General features: G+C 38.8%; 1 protein-coding gene across 2 annotated transcripts in view; it reads left to right on the top strand.

The window, feature by feature from the left end:
- Positions 1-26262, top strand: part of LOC127436814 (CUGBP Elav-like family member 2) — a 226935-nt gene that overhangs the window by 54945 nt on the left and 145728 nt on the right. Inside the window, exon 2 of one of the 2 annotated variants that reach the window (XM_051691221.1) lies at positions 17530-17565. In XM_051691221.1, coding sequence (XP_051547181.1) covers positions 17530-17565 — 36 coding nt within the window. Of the gene's footprint in view, positions 1-17529; positions 17566-26262 lie in introns of those variants that run through there. The other variant, XM_051691234.1, reaches the window with a different exon arrangement.

The raw sequence follows: 26262 nt of genomic DNA, 5'->3' as shown, positions 1-26262 counted from the left end.
CTGGTGAGTTTGCTGGCCAGTGAAGCACACCAACACCATGGTCATTTAACCAACTTTTGGTGCTTTTGGCAGTGTGGGCAGGTGCCAAATCCTGCTGGAAAATGAAATCAGCATCTTTAAAAAGCTGGTCAGCAGAAGGAAGCATGAAGTGCTCCAAAATTTCTTGGTAAACGGGTGCAGTGACTTTGGTTTTCAAAAAACACAATGGACCAACACCAGCAGATGACATTGCACCCCAAATCATCACAGACTGTGGAAACTTAACGCTGGACTTCAAGCAACTTGGGCTATGAGCTTCTCCACCCTTCCTCCTGACTCTAGGACCTTGGTTTCCAAATGAAATACAAAACTTGCTCTCATCTGAAAAGAGGACTTTGGACCACTGGGCAACAGTCCAGTTCTTCTTCTCCTTAGCCCAGGTAAGAGCCTCTGACGTTGTCTGTGGTTCAGGAGTGGCTTAACAAGAGGAATACGACAACTGTAGCCAAATTCCTTGACATGTCTGTGTGTGGTGGCTCTGGATGCCTTGACCCCAGCCTCAGTCCATTCCTTGTGAAGTTCACCCAAATTCTTGAATCGATTTTGCTTGACAATCATAAGGCTGCGGTTCTCTTGGTTGGTTGTGCATCTTTTTCTTCCACACTTTTTCCTTCCACTCAACTTTCTGTTAACATGCTTGGATACAGCACTCTGTGAACAGCCAGCTTCTTTGGCAATGAATGTTTGTGGCTTACCCTCCTTGTGAAGGGTGTCAGTGATTGTCTTCTGGACAACTGTCAGATCAGCAGTCTTCCCCATGATTGTGTAGCCTAGTGAACCAAACTGAGAGACCATTTTGAAGGCTCAGGAAACCTTTGCAGGTGTTTTGAGTTGATTAGGTGATTGGCATGTCACCATATTCTAATTTTTTGAGATAGTGAATTGGTGGGTTTTTGTTAAATGTGAGCCAAAATCATCACAATTAAAAGAACCAAAGACTTAAACTACTTCAGTCTGTGTGCATTGAATTTATTTAATACACGAGTTTCACAATTTGAGTTGAATTACTGAAATAAATGAACTTTTCCACGACATTCTAATTTATTGAGATGCACCTGTACATATGGTCTGAGGGCATGACTAATTGCGTAAATTTTTCAGTGTCATTTTTTTGTGTAGCACTGAATAAACACCTTAACAGTGTTAATCTCGTCAACTAAATCACTGACGAAAATGTTCATTGACGAAGGGTTTTTTTGATTTCGTCAACGATAATGAAGACGAGATGAAAAAGTTGCATCATGACGATAATTAAATGATTTTATAAAAGCATACTATTGACGAAAATATGACGAGATAAAAATGAAACTGCACGATATTAACAGTGCAAGATATGAAAAGGAGAAGAAGCATCTATAGAATCTGTATATAGAAGATATTAGATATAGATTATCTAACCCATTAGTAATTGGGGATTTCTCCGCTTGAGCTGCATGAGTTGAACACAGGCAAAATGAACCGCTTCAAAACGGGGTAAATACCTCATTCAAACACATCCTATTTATACTTGATTTGAATCACTATAGTTGCCTATAACCACAACATATAGGTAATATAACAACTTACATCTGGACAGTGAAGCGAGTGAACAGGTGAACTTGAAATAAATGACGTGCTAGTCAGAATATGCGTAATTTGCGTTGCGTAACTTGCATTGTGAATACACTGTTTCCTTAAGAAACACGCTACACGCAGTATAATATCCTTTCACGGAAAATAAAATAAGTCTCTAAAAGCATGAAGAATACAAAGTACAGGCTAACTTCTAAAAAGTAGCTAATACTTCAGTCTATTCATTATTATTTTAGGAGCTCAGTTTTTTTCACAAAATGTTTGAATATTTGATTAAAGTTTGGTCTGTTACAGTTTGACACACTTTTTTGTCCATTTTGCCTATCGTTATCAACTAAAAGATTTTATTGTCATTGACTAAAATTAAATGTAATTTTCGTCAGACTAAAACTGACTAAAACTAATGAATATGAGATGACGAAATATTGACTAATTTTAAAGTTCATTTTCGTCAAAAGACTAAAACTATGACTTAATTAAAAATTAACACTGCACCTTAACATCGACAGCCTTAAAATGGCCCAATTTATCCTCAGAATTAACAAAAAAATCAGTTCAGAAGAGGTGTTGGTACCATACCTATATAGGCGATATTGGCATTTAGAGTACATGGTATCGGATTAAAAAGAAAATAAGTGGGATCGCCAATCCCTATTGCTCAGGCAAGCCTCACTTACATTTTCTTCTGTTTTTTTAAACTCTCATCATCATAATTAGGTTAGTATGTGTGTCTTTACATAGAAGCCTCTCTCTCTCTCTCTTGATCTCTCTCTGTCTATCTCTCTGGAGGGACAGACTGATATTGTCGCCAGTTCCTCATTAGCCATTTGTCCTGGGACAGTTTGAGTTTATGTATGCCAATCTCGCTAACTAGCCAAGGCAACAACTGTTCTATAGCCAGACTTTGTGTGTGTGTCTGTACAGTTCTTTATAAGATGTACATCTTAATTTTTAAGTGGTACACATACTGCGTTTATGTTTATGGATTTTTAGCAGCAGACTTTAGTAGCTCATAATGTCCATAAACTGAGATCTGTGAGGGGTTGTGGGTAATGGAGCTTACGAGAGAGAGGGTTTGGGTGAATGATGAATGTTGTTGTCTAATCTGTTGCTTAAGGTTATGTAACTAGCTCTATAACTCTGATGTGTGTGTATGTGTGTGTTAGATTGATAGGGTATTGGCTTATAGCAGTAAATTCACCCTTTGAGCAATTCTTGTCAAATGAAGCCTATCGTTGTACTTCCTCGACAAGTTTTTTCTCTGTCGCTCTCCTCTCTCAAACACACACACACAAACTCCAAGAAACAAATAAAAATGAATGAGTCAAAGGGAAAGAGAGTTTACAAGTCTGCTGGCAGTGATGGAAGGTGCAGTCTGAAACTTTAGCATAATCAGACCAACCAAAACTCAGTTGCTCTCCGCATGTGCTAACAATACGATAGCTTTCATTGATCTGTTTTGTGTTTGATATCAAAATGCGTGTTGACTTTACATTTTTATGCATTTGGCAGACGCTTTTATCCAAAGCAACTTACAGTGCCCTTATTACAGGGACAATCCCCCTGGAGCAACCTGGAGTTAAGTGTCTTGCTTAAGGACACAATGGTGGTGGCTGTGGGGATTGAACCAACAACCTTTTGTTTACCAGTTCAGTGCTTTAGTCCACTATGCCACCACCACTCCATAAAGTGGTTTAAAGGGATAGTTCCAACATGATCACACTGGAAGTCAGCATGTTGTTTCCGAGAGTTCCAGTACCCTAGGATTGGCCACATTATACCGATTCACTGACAGTCGGCATCTCCCATCAGACATTTTTGCATTGGCTCCAGCATGTTTACCTTGCTTTGTGGCATGACTAGAAGCCTGTTCGCCAGCAGCATGGGAGACTTGAGTTCCAAATCTGGGTTGAAATCAGAAAGTAATCGTGTATGCATAATCAGTGTCAAGCGCGATTGAGAGGTTGCATTTTTCCCCTCTAACATAAAATTTTTACTCCCCTGATGGTTAGGTTTAGGTTTGGGGTTTGGGTTGCAGGTTTAGTTTATAAATATGTCTTTCTCTTTACTGTATTACTGCCTGTACAGCTAAAACTTGCTTGACAATTTGCGTTTGGCGCCCCTTCATGTACATTACACCTGGAAAATGTAAGCACAGTGTAGTTCTAGCGGGAAGACTCACAGCTGTACATCATCGCACCATTAGCTAGGTAACTCCTAGCCAATCATGTGTCAGCCATCGCTTTATAAGTCTGCTTACAATCTATCACATTGCTGTTTCAGTGTGCCAACATGGCAACCTCCACCACCCCACCATCACCAGTTGAGTCCCGTCCTGCACAGGGGTAGGCTCCTCACCCCTGCCTCCTTTCTTCGGCAGGATCTGACAGTTCTGAGTACAATCTCTTTGGACTGCCAAATGGGGCTGACCCAAAAGAGAGATATTACTTTCCTTTTTTTCATTAACTAAATGTCATCTTAAACTTTACTCAAGTCTGTGAGTCTTTCTGATAGAAATGGAGTTTACATGAGCCCATATGCCCAACAATGCTTACCAATTTGGCCACTGGGGGCAGTGTTTCAAATTTTGGTAAGCACAGACTGATTTTATCTAAAGAAAGTCAACCTACTGTTTCCAATTTCACTGTGAGATAATTTAGTTCACCCAAAAATAAATTTCTGGTTACTTTCTTTCCACAGAAAACAAAAGGACCTGTGAAGGTAAATGGGAACTGGGCTGCTGAGCTCCAAAAAATTAAATAGAAAGTTCCATGTGACTTGTGCGCCATTTTCCAAGTGATATTATAGATTTTTTTTTAGGAACAGATCAATATTTACTACTTGATCCCATAAAATAAAAAATAAAATAAAAAACTTGGCTATGACTACATTTTTGCTAAATATATTTTTGTATTTTTTATTTTTACCTGGCTCGTTATATGTAACGCAGAAGTTTCCTGGTTAAATGAACAGTAAAGGCACTAAAACATTGACTATTATTCACTGTCACACGAATCACGAGGAAAACAATGGATTATCAGTTCATAAACACTTTAAAAAAAAATGTTTTTCGTTTTTTACATTTGCTTTTTCTGACACTATCAGTTAGGTTTAGGTTTAAGGTTTAGGGAGGGGAGGTATGTGTTGTTGATTTAAAACTCAATAGAGCATTGACTAGAAAAACAATCTCTTTGGGAGAACATTGTAATTCCTTTTAGCACCACTTAGAACTGTTGCAATACATGCAATGGACTGCGTAATATCATTTTGCAGAAATGTTGCCACATTCACATTTTTTTTATGAGATTAGTTGAGGTTTTCCTTTTTGGGTGAATTGTACCTTTAAATGCCCTTTGCATTTACACCAAAAAACTTTCTGACCTCTGACAGTAGTACAGTAGCTTTCTTAAACCTTTGGTTTTGATATTGAGATTGTGTAGACTCCCCAGCCGTGCTCTGAATGTATGCAAAGTCTCCTTGTGTTTTGAGTATGAAATTGGTAGAAGTTTTACAGAGTTTAAATCCTGTCAGAAAAGATGAGGGTAAAGCCTTGGGTCAATGGCTTGCTTCCTTTCAAGAGGTTAAACGCGTCTCTCTTGTTCCAGTCATACTCATGTTGAGCTGTGAGCACTAGTCACCCAGAGAGAGTATCAGCTTCAGTCTAACTCACTCAAATCAGACAGGCAGGCTGGAATGACCTAAGGGGCCAACTGACCACGAACACACACACACATCAGATACAGAGCACTCTCCCTAACCAGGCGTGACACAATAAAGTTACACACGATAAAAGCTAAAAGCAAAAAGTTTTTGTCCTAACCAGCCATGCCCAGTGATGAGTGACTTGGTTGCTTGAGTTGTTGGTTGCTTGGTTTCTATTTTAGCTCCACCACAGTAAAAATCTCATTGGTCCGAAGTGGCACTCCACTGAGCTGTATAATCAAGTATGTTCTGATTGGTTGTGATTGTGTTGCACTTCAAAGCATTTTTGCTTTCATTGTGGACGGACAAATTAGGGGCCGTTCAAGTTGATGCACCTTTTTGTTGCGTTTTTAGCATACGAACAAGTTCAGTGTGAACCATGGTCATCAATGAATGGGGGTTCAGGGCAAAAATACAGCTGAAATAGACAAAAATCCCCCCAAAATTCTAAATGAAGGGGCAAAATATGCCCCTGTAATGAATACTTCTTGTTTGTGTCATCTGATATGTTTTATTCTTGGTCTTTTTTTAAATATATTATCATACAAAATAGAGTTGATGCTGATTTAATTTTAAAGGTAACAACCAAATTACCCAGATTAGAAATGTATTTAAATGAATTGATTAAAAGTATTTAACATAACAAGGTGAGAAAAATAAAGACTTAATAAATGTAAAAAATCACCCTGAAAATCAATTCCATGGGCAAATATTGCCTATTAATAAAACAGTTAAGGAACATTTTATTTAACAGTGTCCATGTAGCACATATTACATGTTACTACTATTAAAAATTACCACAGTATTAACAATAACAATGTGTAAGTATAAGCAGCTCTACAAAACAATTGCACAACAATTACATGTAGTTCATTAGACATTATATATTGTAAATACACAGTATCATGAACACTATAAAATAAAGTGTGACCAAAGTTAATTTCTGACTTTGGTCATCTTTGATAACTTGTGGTCATCTTGTGCCACAGCATTATATGATAAACCTACAAGTTTCAAAAAATAAAATAAAAAAATAATTTCTAAGACAGGGCATTTTGCATGGTTTCAAAGTGTCATGCTGGGTAGCCCATTTTGATACACACACACACACAAAATCTACAATTTCAGGAAAAAACAAGTTTACTTACTGTCATCATCTCCAGTCTAGTCTGAAGTACATTAAAACTCTCCACCTGTCTCGACTAACGCAATGGCACATTTCTCAAGCAAGCAAAATATTTGCTGAAAAACACACTCTGTTGCACAAGTGCTTTGATAAGAGACAAGAGGTGTACATGTGTGTGTTTGTGTGAGAGACTGATAGATAGAGAAGTAACGCACAGAAATGAGTAAAAGAGACACAGGCACACAGATGGTGGACTGTTGGAGAGAAAGAGATAATGATTACAGATGAGAGGAGATGGAAACGGCACAGTTAGAAAGAACGAATGATAGATAGAGAGAGAAGGAGGGTAGAAGTTTCATTTCCATCTACCACCCTCCATTTTTTTTAATAAGGTAATTTTCTGTCGAAATCCAAAGGCTTATTAAGGGAACCAAAGTGTTTTCAGACATTGTATCTCACAATTTAGATACCAAATTGTAAGGTTTATTATTTATTTTATTAGTTAAGTAGAAATCCTGTTAGAACCTCCGCATTTCTGTCGCATTTAAAGCGACAAAATTGGTGCAAGTAGATGTGGTTGCAAGTTTGTGGTTAAGAGTGTTGCAAGAAGTCAAAGGTAGACCAACTGCCATAAGTCTCCCAAAAGAGTGTGTATATGTGTCTGTCTGCAGTATTAAATTGTCAGCTTTGTAAGAGTCATGGTGCAGCAGTTAATGCATGTGCTACCAACATACCTTGGTGTTCCAATGAGAGATTCACATTGAGTCTGGCCTGTAACAATCAACTGTTCCCATTCCCTCTCGTGTTTTTAAAATGTCCTAGCGCCCTTCATTCAAAACAACACAGTCTTATGACAACTCAAACTCACAAAATAATTAATACGACTTGGCTCATACGAGAAGGTACGACTTTCACACGAACCAGTCAACAAAAAGAATTTCAAATTGATCCTCCTATCCAACATTTTATTTATGTCTAGGGTTTAGGTAAGGGCTTGGACTTTATTGTTAGGCTAAGGTTTAGTTTAGGGCTTCAACTTTCAAAATTGTTAAAACATAGTTTGTTGGTTCGTTACTTTTTCTCTATGGGGGTAAAATTCTGATATTTTTGTACAAGCAAACTCAGGTACGAATTCTTATGATTTCGCCATCTCAAACTATTATTATGACTCATCATGAGACCGGGTTGATCAAATAGTTTATTCCCCCAGCCGAACAGACAACATTGAAAAAATTAACAGAAATGCACATAGACTTTGTAAGTACACATTATTTTAACGATATAACAGAAAAAGAGGGAAAGCAAGTAAAGAAATTTGGCTTGTGGATATTACAAAAAGTAGCTTTCAAAAGTTTTTATTACACAAATGATGGCAAATCCAAAGATTAGTTCTTCCTCAAAAGCAATCATTGTATCAACTCGGTACCTTGCAAGCAAGACTTTGTTTCCATGCAGACTGTTAAAACTCCTGCACCTGACTTCATGAATTTGCGTAGCACCAGCCAATTTCTCCTATCACCAAAAAAAAATTCCTTGTGTACGTGAGAACTCTTGGCAATAAAGCTAATTCTGATTCTTCTGATTCTGATTCCAATAAGATTGAAACGTACAATTTCAGCCAGCGCTTGCCATTTTTTGTTTGCAACATCAAACGGTCAGTGAACTGACCTCCTGTACTGTTGGAGGTTTGTTGGCATGCAATCTGTGGCTGAGACTAAATAAACGTTTTTTTTTTGTTTGTTTTTTAAGTTAGTTTTGAGAGGGACCGTAACTTTTAAAGGGGTCATGACATGAAGAATCAAATGGTCTTTTGACATACAAGAGGTCATTTTACTTTAAAAACAAACTGTAAGATTCAGAACTCAAAACTTCCTCCTCAATGCAATAAGTGCATTTGTTGAAACCAAGCAACCAAAACGACTCTACTTTCTCCACATTGTGATGTCACACTGTGGTAGATTTTTGCACTTGACCGCCTCCACAACTACACATCAACAACTACTTTATCTTATTACTTCCGTAGCACTGCCCAGTAGTGGTGAGCAGTGAGATGACAATAGAGTGCGCATGTCAGTAAGAGAGCCAATCAGGGGTACGTTTCACGTACAACGACGTAACTAGCTAGTCACAACTGTTTCCCGAATCCCTAGTAACTATGTCGCATATCCATCGTTCGAACCACGTTGGTTCAACAATGTGGAGGTGTCATTAATGACGTTATTCAGGGGGTGAAATAATAACTTCTGCAGAGATCGAATGGAAATCTAATTATAACAGCCCATTTACATGGACAGAAACCATTTATTGTGAAAAAAACTGCTTAAGACATGAAATAGACATATACGTTTATATGCACTTTATAAGTGCCGTACTCTATACTACAGTATACAAGCGGTTTGGTCAGTAAGCAGCTCCACAGCAACGTAAATTCCCCATGACGCTGCTGTTAATAACAAACATGGCATCTGAGGACTACTTCTCTGTTTTATGTTCTCCGTTGTTGCGCTTTATTTTCACATGCCCCTCTGTTACTGGTGTGTTTGTTTTCATCGCAACCTGTCGCAGCATTGAGCTGCAATAGTGGGGTTTCCTTCTTACCTTACTCTGGGGTTCCCGGGGCACTTGAGCACATATGCACACTTTTGAAAAACCAATTAGAATGCCACTTTTATTCTTGACACAATGAGAGATTTAGAATGAAATATATATGGAGTAAAAGATTCAGACTGGGTCTGGCAAATGGGGCTCTGGTGAAGCTGTGATGTGCTGCATGGCAATAAACATACGATTTTCAACTTGCTTTTCAGTGACAGAGAAGTTAAAACCCTTCACCATCTGACTTAAAACAAAATATAATATCCCATTTGATGACCAAAAATGCTCTATCATTTATAAACATGTGTTTTGAGTTAGTGCTTTTCTAATACACTGGGAATTCATCCAGTAGTTTAACATGTGGAAATTAGCACATAATAGGTGATACTTGTGACTTGGTGCATCACAGTAGCATTGGAATGCCAAATCAAATGTTAGCAATTATTATGTGAATCACGTCATGCAATGTCATTACTTCATTATCAACTACCAGAATAATGTCATTAATAAATTAAATAAGTGTGATTATGAATCCTGTGTATGGAATGAAATACAAACCTTTATTGTTTTGCAGTGGTGACCCACCATCACATACACTACAAGAGTCAAGTAACTAAAGCTGGCTATGTAAAGATTTTCTCAATACACAAGATAATAGCCATGATAATATAAGCCAAACATGACACAAGACACATCCTTTATTTAAATCAATTCTCAAGAGAGGCCTTACTTCTCATTTGTCCCAAGCCACAGCATGGAAACTATGAAAAAAAAAAAAAAAAAGCACGAAAACAGCATGAAGGCAGCCTATTTTAAAACCAAAAACCAATTAACAGATGAATACAATAATTTGATAATAAAATGAAACTGTTGCTCTATTACTGTCACAAATCATTGATGAAACACTCACATTTATCTAGTTAATCTGCATGATTATTAGCCACCAAAGTGTTTTTATCCATTCCTCAGGTGCATCAGTAGCAGGTGTATTAATGACTCTCCTAATAAATACAGTATCTGTGTGTGTTTCAAATGCTCAACAATGGTGGCTTTTCAAAGAATCCTACAGCTTGAGCACAGAAGGCAATGCAGAAGTCAGGCAGTGTACATAAATGCCTACATAAGGACAAATTTCACTCCACTTGACTTTCTATCTGATGACGACATCATAAGAAAATTCCGGGATCCAAGAACCAAGATCCTTAAATTGCTGCAGGTTGCGAAACCACATCTTCAGAGGGCCACAGGAAGAAACTACGCCTTAAGTCCAACAGTGCAGTTCTTTGCTGCACATCATTATTATGCTGTGGGAAGTTTTATGGAGGTGGTTGGTGATGGCCTGGGGCTCAGCAAGTCTTCGGTCACCAAGGCTGTGACAGCTTTTGAACACCATGCTAACTTTCCTCAAAACTCCTCAAGAAATCCAGCTGGCCAATCAACACTTCCAAAGAGTGACTGGCATCATCAATGGCACCCTGATCCCAGTGGCAAGTCCCGTGGTGAATGAGCCCTTGTACATTTGAAGGAAGGGCTATCCAGCCATTAATGTTCAAGTAGTGTGTGATTACCAGGGGTCTTCACTGATATTGTGGCAAAATGGCCTGGAAGCACACATGACTCTTTTGTGTGGGCCAATTCTGCAATTTGCCAGGTGGCTGAAGAGGGTGACTTTGGTGACAGCTGGCTGTTGGGAGACATTAGATATCCTCTTCGCATATACCTCTTGACACATGTGCAGCATCCAGCCACCATTGCAGTGGAGAGGTTCAATCAGGCCCATGGAAGGAAACACTCTATATGAAAGAGGTCCAGTGGCAGCCTGAATCTGAACCCCTCCAAAAGCTGTGTTGTTGTAGTGGTTATTGCAATTCTCCACAACATTGCAGTATCAAGGGGAGGCTGGTGCTGATGATGACGAAGATGCTGCTGCTGATGATGATGATCCTCTAAACCCATATCAAGGCAGAATGCATCCTGCAGGAGCAGAAGTCAGATAACATTTAATTCAGAATATATTTGGTTACCTTTTTCTTTTTGAAATACAGTTTGGTTACTGTATTTTCTATTATTTCATCTGATTGACATAACTTGTGTTAATAAACATTTTGTGTATTTGCCTACCTTGGTCTATGTTTTTTTTTTTCTTTCTTCTTTTTTTTTTCTGCAAACATTAATTGAAAGACTACTGCAATCAATGAGCATACATTTGTTTTCTATAACAATGCCAATTGAGAATATTCCATATTCTATTACCTTCACACTCAGTAAACACAAAACCACTTACACAGACATGTTATCCCATACAGAAATCAGATATATGGCCATACATGTATATTTCTACAATTATTGTTCATTTATTTGGGCATACTGGCTATATAAAATTACACTGTGATTAGGGAAATTATGTTTTACGTATATGAAAGTGTAATATTTTGAAATGTGAATTAATTAATTTTACACTTACATAGCGCTTTTCTGACACTACATTCAAAGCACTGCAGATATGTTGCATTCATTTACAGTACAGATAACGTTTTATATAATTGAAAATCACTAACATACACATTATGTTTTACATACAGTATATTGCCATATGTGAAATTTCTCTTTGGGAATGTTGTAACAAAGATATTCGCTTGTAAATAATAAAATAACTCACCTTATCTAAACAGAAACTAAGCCAATCCTGCATTCCAAACAGCATAAACAATGCCTTCGGAGGGCACTTTGAAGGGAGAACAATTGTGACAATCACGCTGGAAGATCGTTTCAAACAGAATTTCCAATAAAAATAACTTAAAAAGTATGATAAAAAGAGGTGATATTTGAGCACCACAACTTTAAGCCTTCCAAAGCTCTTAGAGTGGATGGTGAAGTATTTGAAAGGAACAGGGCATAGGGGTGATAACTCTGAATAGAACAGACCCCAGCCGCAGCTAAATCAATGACATTGAAAATGCAAACTAACAATGAACTATGCTTCTAATCACAGGTTTCGGGAAACACCAAATCGTTGAACTATGTTGGTAACAATGGAACTTGTCTAACGATTGTTTTGGAAACGCACCCCAGAACAGTGGTCATGTACTGTCAAGTCTTAAAGGAGAAGTAGCACAGAACACCAAGTTGTAAAGGGGTACAAGGGAAAGGAGGAGGCAAGAACCGGCTTAACAATATAAATAATATTTAATTAAATAAAAAGACACACAAACACATACAGGGCAGCTGCCCATAATTCTGTCGCCTTTATCCCTCGCTCGCCTCATCAGGCTGATTGGGATCCGGGCGTCCATCATTCCGCTCGGCCCCGCCCTCCTCCGTGCTACACTCCTCCCTGCGTTGCCTCAGGCCGGGGAGCCCCCTGCATGACGTACGTGCCTTAAGCCCCACCTGCCAGCAGGTCATCCCCGCCTTCCTCGACCTGGGAGGAGATAGGAGGGGAAAACAAAACAAAAACAAACAAACAAAAAAAAAGGCGAGGCAAAGGCCAACACGGAGTGACAGCGCAAGAGTGAGAGAGAAAAAACTCACTCACCGGTTCTCTGATGCGCCGTCGCGTGGTCCCCGATCACTTCTCCACCCTCTCAGGCGGACGACAGCTGCTTCTCCCCGGGTGGACCGGAGTCAAACCTCCGACCCCCAGTGAACAGAACACCCAACCACTTTTCTGGCGGCACGTGGGGACACTCCTCTGCCCCTGGCAGCGACTCCATTGCTCCAGGCGGTCGGGGAGTCCCATCCCTCCTCGCCTCACGGACGGCGGCCGTTCCCCGCGTCTGGGCGGTCGGGCTACTCCGTCCCCTGGCGGATGGCAGCGGCGCTCCCCTGGGTGGATGGCAGTGTCGAGGACTCTTCGACAGGCATCCCTCCTCCCTCCTGGGTTTCGGCACCAATGTAAAGGGGGTACAAGGGAAAGGAGGAGGCGAGAACCGGCTTAACAATATAAATAATATTTAATTAAATAAAAAGACACACAAACACATAAAGGGCAGCTGCCCATAATTCTCTTTCTCTCAAGCTGCCTTCTTCAGTCGCCTTTATCCCTCGCTTTCCTCATCAGGCTGATTGGGGTCCGGGCGTCCGTCATTCCGCCCGGCCCCGCCCTCCTCCGCGCTACACGAGCGTTTTCTGTGCAGAGGGTCAGAATGAGGGTGAAAACGATCATGGTTTACAAATATATGACAAAAAACCTTTATTATAAGTGAACCTCAAGGAATATATATTAAAAAAAATTTTTTTTAAAAAAGGCAAGTCATGACCCCTTTAAATAGACCATCAGTGGTCTCCTTAACCCCAGCTTTCAAGTTCTCAACCTCATTTACATGTATGCATGCGTTTGAGGAAAAGAAAGAGAGAAAGAAAAATGTTTGCGGGCGCAAACACATCTGGAATAAGGCCTTGCATAATTCATACCAGTCAGCCTCAATGTGAATGTCTGTACGGGTGAAACCACGGACAGATCTCTCGCTGTGGCTCTTTGAAATGGTAAGTAACCTCCAGCCCACCTTTGGCCTGATCACCGGTGCCAGCATATGCTATCCCTTTGCATCCCTCTCATTTGGACATGAATGAAGGAATAATTCACCATTAATAAGTGCGTAGCTGGCGTTCTGTTATTCGGCATCGCTGACGGCAGCTGTTATCAAACAGCGGCTGTTTCACCGGAAGCTTTCAGAACCCTGACCGCACACCTCCTCCCTGTTGTCCACAGGAGACCAATTTATTAACATGTGGGAGGAAGCATGGTCTCTTTCTTTCACACACACACACACACACACACACACACACACACATATGTACATGGACAACTGGGGCTCAGCGGTAGGGGAACAGAGGCATACGAGGAAAATAAATGCAAAAAAAAAAAAAACAATTTGGAGTGGGCTGTCTGGTGCTAACAAGAGTGGTGAGTTTATTTTGATTACCTGAGCTTGGGTCCCATGTTGAATGAGGTCCTAAATTAGCCACAGCGAATTGCCCACAATTGATTTGCACTTTGAATACAGCATTCCGCCTTTTTACGGCAGTTGTTGAATATAGTACTGAACCTTTTTTTTTTCTCTCGGTATAGGTAATTGAAAGGGTCTGACAAAGTGATTGCTGGATTTTATTTCAGTTAATTTGCTCCCAGAAACAGTGTAGCAGGTGTATATTGACACACACACACAAACATGCTTACATGGGGAAACCTGTCAAAAATATGTCTAAAGTTATATTTTAGCCTGGAAAATGTAAATAAAAATAAGAAATTCTATTTTTCAATAAGAAAATTAAGCCTGTTGAAGGACTGTTAAGATCTTTTAAATTTGTGACCCAATTTAATGACAATTAAGCACATTTTTGCCCAGACTTCTCATTACCACATATATATATATATATATATATATATATATATATATATATATATATATATATATATATATATATATATATACTGGCACAGCTGTAAGTTTTTTTTTTGTTTTTTTTTTAAACAACAGGATTTTTTTTACAGTGTAAAAAAAAATCCTGTTGTTTTTACAAAAAAAAAAAAAAAAACTGCCAACTGTGCTTGCCAGAATAATTATGTAAAAAATACAGTAAAAATGTAAACAACTTTACAGAACAACCTGTACATTTTACAGTATAAAAACTGTTGTTTTACGGTATATTTTATGGTGCAGTACCGTCGTTTATATTATTAAATAATAAACTAAATATATTAACCTTCTGAAACTGGAAAAATCTGCTTTTTACTCTATAAGTTTAATCACCGTAAAAATTACAGAAGAGCACATGATGACATGAAGTTCATCAATAGTGGCTCTTCCTGGAGCAATGACCAATAAACATGTAGAAACAGTGCTCAGTGTCACTCACACAAACACTAAACACCATCAGGGTAACACATGTGAAATTAAAGTAATGTAATAAACATTAACTAAACTACATAAAATATAACACAGAACACCCCAATGTACATAACTAATATTAAAAATAAGAAGAAACATAACTATTCCCATAAAATATAATGAAATGTAATAGGTCACGCAGGGAATTCTGGGAATGCCCGATTATTATATTTTGCCGTAATTTTAACAATAATTTACTGTAAAAAGTAATAATTAAATATAAAATGTTATCATGAATTATATGGGAAAATCATACTTTTTATATCTAAACAATTTCATTTTTGCAACATTTTACCATAAAACCACATGTATTGTATTTTTACTGTAGCATTTTTACAGTCTTTTACTGTTAAAATTACAGACATTTTTATACAGCATATATACTGTGTATATATATATATATATATATATATATATATATATATATATATATATATATATATATATACAATATATATATTGTATTATAACAGTATATGACAGTTTATATACAGTATATATAAAGTATTTACTGTATATATATATATATATATATATATATATATATATATATATATATATATATAGTATACACAATATATACAGCATATATATATATATATATATATATATATATATATATATATATATATATATATATATAAACTCATATACACTCATATTTACACATAAAACACTCATAATTAACTCATAAACTCATTACTGAAATGTGAAACAAACATCTTATTTAAACTGTAAAGTATTTATATATCATTGTAATATTTGTTGGACTGCCTTTATGCTGATTGAAATAAAAAAAAGTATTGCAGTATTTTATACTGTATTATTTTTATTTTTAATATTGTGACATTTTCATTAAGATTTGACACCTTTTTGCTCAAAATTCTCATTACCATATAAGAAACTAAATATATATATATATATTTAAATAAAATGAAAATCCCTGCATTGCAGTATGTTTTTTTACTGAAAAATAAAATCACTGTTATACAGTAATTAAAATCTAATGAGAATTTCCACTGAGAATAATTCAAATAAAAAAAATGTAAAAAATATATTTATTTATTTTTTATGTTAGGGTGAAATATGAGCCATGACATAAAGTGTAGAATTGTACCCAGTTCATATAATGCATGGGAATTGAAGGAAATATCTGTATGCTACGATATTACATATTAATAGATAGCGATTAAGGGTGCAAAACCATTTGCATCCGTCAGCGTAACATGTAAATTATGATTCATACAGGAAGTGTTTGCTAATGAGGTGATGTATTAGCCATTTGTAATTGTCAGTGGGGGATGAATATGTTGTTTTCGTAAAATTTGTCGAGAGAAAGCTGCAAGGGGTGCTTACAATGCACCTTTTCCTCCTTTACGCTCTCTTTCTTTCTGTCCATTCTTTCTGTGTCCACTTCTCTTGGGTTCAGTGGCTCGTGACGCTCCATCTGTTTGTATGCTCCTCCTGAGAGAGAGAGAGAGAGAGACAGACAGACAATAAAGGGAAAGCTCACCCAAAATTGTAAATTCTGTCATCATTTACTCACTCTCATGTCATTCCAGATCCTTATGACTTTCTCTCTTCTGTGGAACACTGAAGGAGAAGTTCAGCTAAATGTCCTGTTGCTCACTGTCAGACAGAGGGAAAGTGGATGGGGGCAGGCACTGTCAAGTTTCAAAAAGGACAAAAAAAGCTCAATTAAAGCATCATAAAAATAATGACAGAGCTAGTAAATATTGGCAGAGTTTTTATTTTTATTTGAACCGCTCCTATAAAATAGACACCTCTCGCTTCCTGCATTGACTCCTAATGTTTTCCTAAAAGCTGGATGTTCCGAAATGACAGGAGAGCATGTGGATGATTGGATGGTTGAGATACAGACATTTGGAGATGGGGGGGATGTAATACGTGTGTGTGTGTGTGGGTTTGGGTGGTTTACGAGGAAATTTTTGTAGTTTTCAAACTGGTAATTACAGGGGTATTATGCTATAAATGTGGTTTATGAGGACATTTCTAGTGTCCCCATAATTTAAATCGCTTAAACATACTAAACGATGTTTTTTTTTTTTGAAAATTTAAAAATGCAGAAAGTTTTTTTGTGAGGTTAGGTTTAGGGGTAGGGTTAGGGTTAGGGGATAGAATCTATAGTTCGTACAGTATAAAAATCATTATGTCTATGTAGAGTCCTCATATGGATAGCCGCACCAACGTGTGTGTGTGTGTGTGTGTGTGTGTGTGTGTGTGTGTGTGTGTGTGTGTGTAATGTAGACAGCAGTGGGGTGAATGTTATCTTGCAGGTTTTGAAAGCAGCTGCAGCTAAAGCCATGCATGAGAGCTCCCCACAGAAATAAGCACACACGCTTGAGTACTATCAAACACACACACACACACACACACACACACCATATCACAGCCCCACACACAAACCAAACCATATTTCACATTATGGATGGGCGGACCGATCTTGAAAAATCGATACTTCTGGTATTTGATACCTATTGATAATTGTATATTTGAGGATGGATCCTTACATAATTATACTGATACTAAGTGTTTTCTACTTTCCATGAAGTAATTCATTTTCTTTTTCTCTGTTTCTTGCAGGCAGGACGCCAGTGATCTATCTGGAACTATACAGAGGTAGGACCAGTTCTCTATCTCACTCGCTCTATCAGTTATATTTACTCAATTCTGGATCTTCAATATTGTATTGACTTCTAATATACTGTATATTGGCACAATGTTTCTCTATGTTGCACAAAGCAAAAAATGTAATTCTGTCCTTTTGTTTTTTTAACTGAGGCCTTGGGCTGATCATTGAACTGGCAACTGGCAAACACAACACTCCTACATAACTTCTCTGACCTTGTGCATGTACTTGGTCTCAAAAGTGTTATAATACCCCTACCTTATAAACAGAACATAATACTTCCAAAACCTAGTGAGCTGCATATCTAGACAGAATTTTAAGGCATCATAGGTGCACTCTCTCAAATTCAAAGGCAGTATTGCAACCTTTGTAGATAAGAAATTGTACAAAAAAAAAGAAAATAAAATAACCACACAAATATGTCAAATTCAAGAAATTTGATTATAAATATACTTATATTTAATTCAATACTGAAGTACTGATAAAGTTCAGTCTTATTAGCAATATTCTATTTTACCCTATATCTGTGTGAGCTATGTATTTTATGCTTATTAGTGTATTGTGTTGTTAGCTTAGCAACATGCTAACACTAAGATGAATTTCACTGGAGCTTCACTTCAAATCAATCAAATCACTTTATTGTCACACAGCCATATACACAAGTGCAATGGTGTGTGAAATTCTTGGGTGCAGTTCCGATCAACATAGCAGTCGTGACAGTGATGAGACAGTACCAATTTACAATAACATCAACACAATTTAAACATCTGATATACACATAATTACACTCAACAATATACAAATAATAACATACACTGTACAGTATACAATACGCACTATATAGATACACATTATTCAATAAAAATAAAAAATAAAATATATAAAAAAGTATATATAGTATATATAGAATGTACAGTATTGTACTGTATTGACATTCAGCTGCCGGTTGATAGTCAGTTATTAAGAGAGAATATAATATAATAATAATAATATAATTTATGACAGTCCGGTGTGAGATATAAGAGTAAGGGTAATAAAGTGCAGTGCTGATGTATTTGATCGTGGGAGATCAAGAGTTCAGAAGTCTGATTGCTTGGGGGAAGAAGCTATCATGGAGTCGGCTGGTGCGGGTCCTGATGCTGCGATACCGCCTACCTGATGGTAGCAGTGAGAACAGCACATGGCTCGGGTGGCTGGAGTCTCTGATGATCCTCCGAGCTTTTTTCACACACCGCCTTGTATATATTTCCTGGAGGGAGGGAAGCTCACCTCTGATGATGTGTCTGGCAGTTCGCACCACCCTTTGCAGTGCTTTGCGGTTGTGGGCGGTGCTATTGCCATACCAGGCGGAGATGCAGCCAGTCAGGATGCTCTCTACAGTGCAGGTGTAGAACCGTGTGAGGATGTGGCGGTTCATTCCAAACTTCCTCAGCCGTCTCAGGAAGAAGAGGCGCTGATGAGCCTTCTTCACAACGACTTCAGTGTGGATGGACCATGTGAGTTCCTCAGTGATGTGGACACCCAGGAACTTGAAGCTGCTGACTCTCTCCACTGGTGCTCCATTGATGGTGATGGGACTGTGTTCTCTGTCTTTTCTCCTGAAGTCCACCACAAGCTCCTTTGTCTTACTGACGTTGAGGGAGAGGTTGTGCTCCTGACACCAGTGTGTCAGAGTGTGCACCTCCTCTCTGTAGGCTGTTTCATCATTGTCAGTGATCAGACCTACCACCGTCGTGTCATCAGCAAACTTAATGATGGCATTGGAGCTATGTGTTGCCACACAGTCATGTGTGTACAAGGAATACAGTAGTGGGCTGAGAACACAGCCCTGCGGAGCTCCAGTGTTGAGGGTCAGTGATGAGGAGATGTTGCTGCCTATTCTAACCACCTGGCATCTGCTTGACAGGAAGTCCAGGATCCAGCTGCACAGCGAGCTGTTTAAGCCCAGAGCCCGGAGTTTCTCATCTAGCTTGGAGGGCACTATGGTGTTGAATGCTGAGCTGTAGTCTACAAACAGCATTCTCACATAAGTGTTCTTTTCTTCCAGGTGGGAGAGAGCAGTGTGTATTGTAGATGCAATGGCATCATCAGTGGAGCGGTTGTTGCGGTAAGCAAACTGCAATGGGTCCAGTGATGGAGGCAGCACAGAGCAGATATAGTCTCTGATTAGTCTCTCAAAGCATTTGCTGATGATGGGGGTCAGAGCAACAGGACGCCAGTCATTTAAACAAGTTAATTTTGATTGTTTTGGAACAGGCACAATGGTGGATGTTTTAAAGCATGTGGGGACTACAGACAAAGAGAGGGAAAGGTTGAAAATGTCCGTAAAAACACCAGCCAGCTGGTTCGCGCACGCTCTGATGACGCGGCCCGGAATGCCATCTGGGCCCGCGGCTTTGCGGATATTCACCCGTCGGAAGGATCGGGTTACATCCGCTACAGAGACGGAGAGTGAACTAACCTCTGTAGCTTCAGCCGCGAGAGCTCTCTCCGCGAGGGCGGTGTTATTTCCCTCGAAACGAGCATAAAAAGTATTTAGCTCATCCGGGAGAGAGGCAGCGGTGTTCATGGCGGCATTTTTATTCCCTTTAAAGTCCGTGATGATGTTAATTCCCTGCCACATGCTTCTAGAGTTGGTGGTGTTAAACTGTCCTTCAATCTTGCTCCTGTACTGGCGTTTTGCGGTTCGGAGGGCATAACTGGCTTGTTTATGCTCCTCCGCGTTCCCGGAATTAAAAGCGGAGGTCCGCACATTAAGTGCCGCGCGAACATCGCTATTAATCCAAGGTTTCTGATTCGGATAGATCCGTACTGTTCTGGTCGGAACCACACCTCTACGCACGTTCTGATGAAGCACATTACGCTATCAGCATAAAGCTCGATGTCGTCATCAGAGGCGGACCGGAACATCTCCCAGTCCGTGTGATCAAAACAGTCCTGTAGGGTAGAGTCTGATTGGTCTGACCAGCACTGGATCGTTCTGAGGGTGGGTGCTTCCTGTTTCAATTTCTGCCTGTAAGCAGGCAGAAGCAGAATGGAAGAGTGGTCCGATTTGCCAAATGGTGGGCGGGGGAGGGATTTGTAGCCATCCCGGAAGGGAGAGTAGCAATGGTCCAAAACCCGGTCCCCTCGTGTGTTGAAACTAATGTGCTGGTGATATTTTGGTGCGACTGATTTTAAACTGGCTTTATTAAAGTCCCCGTTCACAATGAACGCGGCCTCAGGGTGCGCGGTTTCCTGCTCACTTATAACCCCATACAGTTCCTTGAGTGCCCGGTCTGTGTCGGCTTGTGGGGGAATGTACACAGCAGGGATAATGATCGCTGTGAATTCCCTCGGTAGCCAGAATGGTAGACACAGAAGCATAAGAAATTCCAGATCAGGTGAGCTGAAAGACTTGATAGAATGAACGTTCCTCTGATCACACCAGGATTTGTTGATCATAAAACATACACCACCTCCTCTAGTTTTACCTGAGAAGTCTTTCGCTCTGTCCGCTCGGTGCACGGAGAACCCCGTGGGTTCAATGGCTGAGTCTGGAATCTCCGCAGACATCCAAGTTTCCGTAAGGCAGATAATGCAGCAGTCCCTTGTATCTCGTTGGAAAGAGATCCACGCTTTCAGCTCACAGAGCTTGTTATCCAGAGACTGAACATTTGCCAGAAGAATAGTGGGTAGCGGGGGTCAATTTGCGCGGCATCTTACTCTGATGAGAACGCCGGCTCTGTTTCCCCTTTTCCTTTTGCGTTTCCACGGCCGTGCTGCCCAGACAAAGGGCTCTGCTTGCGTGTTTGTAAACAGCAGGTCAGCATTGAGGAATGTGAAGTCTGGTTTACGGTGTGAAATTGCTGAACCAATGTCCAAAAGTGTTTGTCTGTCATAGACAATAAGGCAGACAACATCCAAGACAAAAAACATAAGAATTGTGAACAGAACAAACAAAACATTACTTCACTTGAGGAGCACTAGGAGTTGCTGCATATAAAAAAAGTTCCAGTTCAGTCTCTTATGAGGTTCCATTTCAGTTGGGATTCTGCCTTAGGTAGCTACCTATTTAGGGAGTAAACAGCAAGACAGCTAACTAGGTTTTGGAACATAGCTAATGACAGTTTCAAAAGTAAGAGGCTGAGATGAATGGCTTGATCTGTCTGTCAACTCAGAATTCATCAAACCTCATCCAGGTCTGGTCTGGTTGCTGGTTTTATAGGGATTTTAGGCACTTGTAAGCTGGTTTGACTGGAAGAGTAGCTAAAAAAAAAATAACAACCAACTTAGGCTAGTGTAAGCGTTTTTTTTTTTTTTTCAGGAGGGTTTCTTTGAAATTCTGATTATGAGAGGAGAGCAAAGAGGCAAAGAGAGATGACAGGCAAAGAGACAGAGAGAGAAATAAAAGAGGTGTTCTCAGTGAGTCAAGGGTGCAAGTTGAGGTTGGTAAAGATCTGTGACTGAGGGCCATTAAACCCAGCCCAACGGCTATGAGACGACACTTCTAGAAAGAGAGCGAGAGCGGCAAGGAATTTTTGATAAACTGCTGATCCTGAAATAGCTGCACCAATTTTTCATCTGGGATTCTGTTAAGCATAAATTGTCACGTCTCATCTGGAGTGGAGCTTTCTTCCTCAGGGGCCGCACACAAACTCAAAGCCACTGCCAGAGTTTGTAGCCCTCTCTGTCATTACAGCGATGCACCGTGGATTACCGCCGGCAACTGGCTGATTGATGGACAGCTTGTGAGTTTTCAAGGGCGCTAGCAAGGAATAATTATGTCACCCTGGGAAAGTCAGGATAGACGCCATATTTTATTTGACAACAATAAAAACGAGGCTGTGATGGATAGATGTACAGTCTGTTCATTGGGCCTCTTTCATGAAACACAAGCAGAACGAATTTCTATGTAAAATGTTCATAAAACCATTCTTAAGTAAATTGTACTGTTTAAACTAATTACGAAAGAACTCTTTAATAAAAGTGCATGGGAGACTCACAACTGTTTCCACAAGAGTTTGACATTAGCATGTTGCTAAGCTAACAACATGATACTCTAATAATTAAAAAAATAAGTAGGAAAGGATTATGAAAGATTTTACACAGAAATTGATAAGTACGCAAAACCATTCTTACGTAAGCTGTTTAATTCAGAGCAATTATGAAAGAACATATAACGCAAAGTGCAAGGGAGACTCACAACTGATTTAAAAAGAGTTTGATGTTACGTTGCTAAGCTAATAACGTGATACCAAAGTATTTTTAGCAAGTCAGATCACTCGGTGGCCATCTTTGGAACGCCCTCAAGCAGTCCGGTCAGCTATTTTTCTATGTAAACAAGCGCCATACAAATGCAGCTCCTATCTACTTGAATAGGGAAAGACCAAAATCTCCAAAATGGTTGGTCAAGATTACAAATCAGGACTTAATCTGATAACAATGGTATCATAAATTGTGCTTCTTTACCTCAGATTTTGCTAAAAAAAAAAAAAAAAAAAAAAAAACATTGACAGGTGATGTCTGTATCTAAAAGCTGGGTCTTTTACCTGTAAGGTGGGACTTCCTTTCCACATCAGTTGACCATTGGGCGTTCCAGTTTCTCCCATTCATTTTAACAGAAGTGACCCATCTCTGCTAAATAGTCTCTGGTGAAACTCTAATAAGTATTAAAATTGCATAAGAATGGATTTATGAATGATGTACACTGTGAAAAATGATCGTAAAACTATTATTATGTAAATTGTCACATTCAATTAAATTAGGAAAGAACCCCTTACAATGCAAATTGGAGACTCAAAACTGATTCCAAAAGAGTTTGCTGTTAGCATGTTGCTAAGCTAACAATGTGATACTCTAATAAGTATAAAAAAATATGTAAGAATGTATATAAAACGATTTACACAGAAATTCGTTCTGCATTTGTTTTCATGAATGTGGCCCAAAATGTCATACTATTGTGTACATTGGTGTCAGTCGTATAACTGAGAAGGCATAGACTGACATCACCAAGCCCTCTAAGGGGCCGTTTACACGACAACGTTTTCAACTAAAAACGGAAAACTTTTTATGCAGAACAGCGTTTTGGGGCCTGAAAACGCAAACTTTTGAAAACGGGTTTCAAAGTGCAAGTTTTTGAAAACTATGCCATTATCGTCTCTATGTAAACACACAAAAACATGAATTTGTGAAAACGATGACGTCATGCGAACGCGTATTACGTGTTCAGCCTATAGGCATGTGTGCGAGTACTTCAAAACGAAGCGCGAGACATTCAAAACTACAATGGCGGACTACAGGACTGTGTTTGTGCTGCTCAAGATTGAGTTTATTGACGCTTCTCCAGCAAAGATTTACTGCATCACTACTACAACCAGCGATCACCATCTTCATTGTTTGTATTCACCGCTCTGTGGAAGAATGCTTATGTGTGCAGGCGCGTAGTGTTTCTTTACAAAGTGACATTGCCAACTACTGGCCTGGCATGCATAATACAGCATTTTTAGTCGTTTTCGTGGATCCGTGTGAACGGGGATTGTTTTAAAAATGTTGTCGTCTGTACGTGAAACTTTTCAAAAAATGCAAAGGAAAAACATTTCCGTTTTTAGTACATCGTTGTCGTGTAAACATACCCTGAGTTTTCAATCCCTCCCCTCCAACTGCCTGTCAAATAAAGACTACTTTTCACCCTCCAATATATTCCTAATGGAACAAATCATTTCCCGCCCTACACATATATGTTAGATTACGAAAGTAAAATTGTTTGTGATGTGAACGTGAACTGCGTTTCATGTTGGCTGTAAATAAGACGTATACCATGACTAAGGTCCAAATCCACAACCGCACTTACCAAATACAGCTCTGAAGAGCCGTTGCATGGCCCCTAAAAAATTTGAGTGTATACCACAAAGGAGATTTAATTTTTTGTTTTATTTATTTTTTAGGGAAAAACTAATAAAATCATAGATGTCCAGGAATGCAATGATGCAATGACTTGGGCATCATGTGTACTTCATGTGTGCATATGGGACTAATTTACAAGATATTGTTGGATTAATCATAGTGTTTGTTTGAATTCCCCAACCTCGCTTTAGTATACCACACCCAAAATTACCTCAGTGTACATAAGCATGGCAAAACTTTGCATGTGTGTGCATTTATCTGTGTGTTCACAGCAATTTTTGTGTGGCTTCATCCAGGGTGCTCCAAAAGCCAGGGAAAACAAGTGAAATATGCAGATGAAATGCTAAAGAACAGACTGAAATTCACGAGAATATCAAAACACCTCCAGGAGTGAGAGGAAATGAGAGATAGACACAGAAGAGAGGAAATGAGAGGAAAGGGGATTGTTATTGGTGTATTAGTAAAATTATTAGGGAAAAAATTACTTCTGTGTGTGTGACTGTATTTCATTTGAAGCTAGTTTGAGAGCAATATTGTCCACAAATTGTGTGTGTGTGTGTGTGTGTGTGTGTTAAGGAGTTGCTTACATTAGAACTCTGAACATGAAAATCCCTTATGGTTAAATGGTCTTCAGACTTTATTATAAGAAATATGCTGTGAATGAGCATGAAGACCTGAAAAGTGTTTTTGCAGAGGACTTTAGGTAACTAGGACTAGGTAATTTGGGAGACCACTCAGAGTAGCACCATTCTTTTCACATCAGCGTGACACGCAAAGTGACAACACAAGTGAGTCAAGACATTATAGTAATGAATATAAACACAAAGTGGACTATAGCAAAATGATGTTATCCCTCCTTTTAATCTCACTATTATATTCTATTTTGCTACATTGTGACATAAATCATGAATTAGTGAATGTTATGTTTTTTTATTAATAATAACATGAATAAGTATATTATATAAGCATAATGCTCACTATTTGGCAAGTACTGATGGAAGTTGTCGTTTTTGTGCATGTTGCTATAATGACATATATATGATTTATAAAGCATTTGTAAATGACTTATTAGTCATTAATGGACCCCTTTATAAACCCTTAGCAAAGGGACATTAATGTAAAGCATTAACAAAATGTATGTTGTACAGTATATATAAAAAATCCTGACCTTAGCAGAAATAAATATAGATAAATATGACACAATTAAGGTATACTGTTAGTATATACAGTATAGCTTTGAAATTAATGTGGCTAGTATAGCCCAGATAATTTGGTTTTGGAAGAATTTGATGAGAAATGTTTGAATTCACATATTCGAATTTGATATTATTGAGATCTCTTCTGGAACTCTAGAGGAAACACAAGGGTCTATTTCTTGAGAGAAACATTTGGCACAGGGTAACAGGTTAAGCAAAATGTTGATTGGCTCTCCATTCAATCTCATTGCTGTCAAGGAGTAGCAATCGAGCTATTTAAAGGATCTCAATTGTGATTTTCCTTTCTGAGGGGCTACAATACGAAATACAGCAGCAAACTTAGATGCAGAGATGCTCTCTCTCTCTCTCTCAACACCCTCTGTCACATAACAAAGGAAAAAGGAACAGAAAGAAAGGGAACAGTGAAATAAAAGAACGTGTGACTGTGTAATTAGATCCTGTGTGCAATCACTGATTCCCTCGTGCTGAAAGACTGACTGCCTCCTACCTTGCTGCATCAGTACCATTCCTCTTATTTTTCTTTTTTCACTCCCTTCTTTTCCGGTACCGGGGGTCTTAACAGCAGTGGGGGGCTGAGAGGAAAGG

The sequence above is a fragment of the Myxocyprinus asiaticus genome, chromosome 47 (genome assembly GCF_019703515.2).
Source record: "Myxocyprinus asiaticus isolate MX2 ecotype Aquarium Trade chromosome 47, UBuf_Myxa_2, whole genome shotgun sequence".
Classification (NCBI taxonomy): domain Eukaryota; kingdom Metazoa; phylum Chordata; class Actinopteri; order Cypriniformes; family Catostomidae; genus Myxocyprinus; species Myxocyprinus asiaticus.
This window is presented reverse-complemented; position numbering and strand designations above follow the sequence as displayed.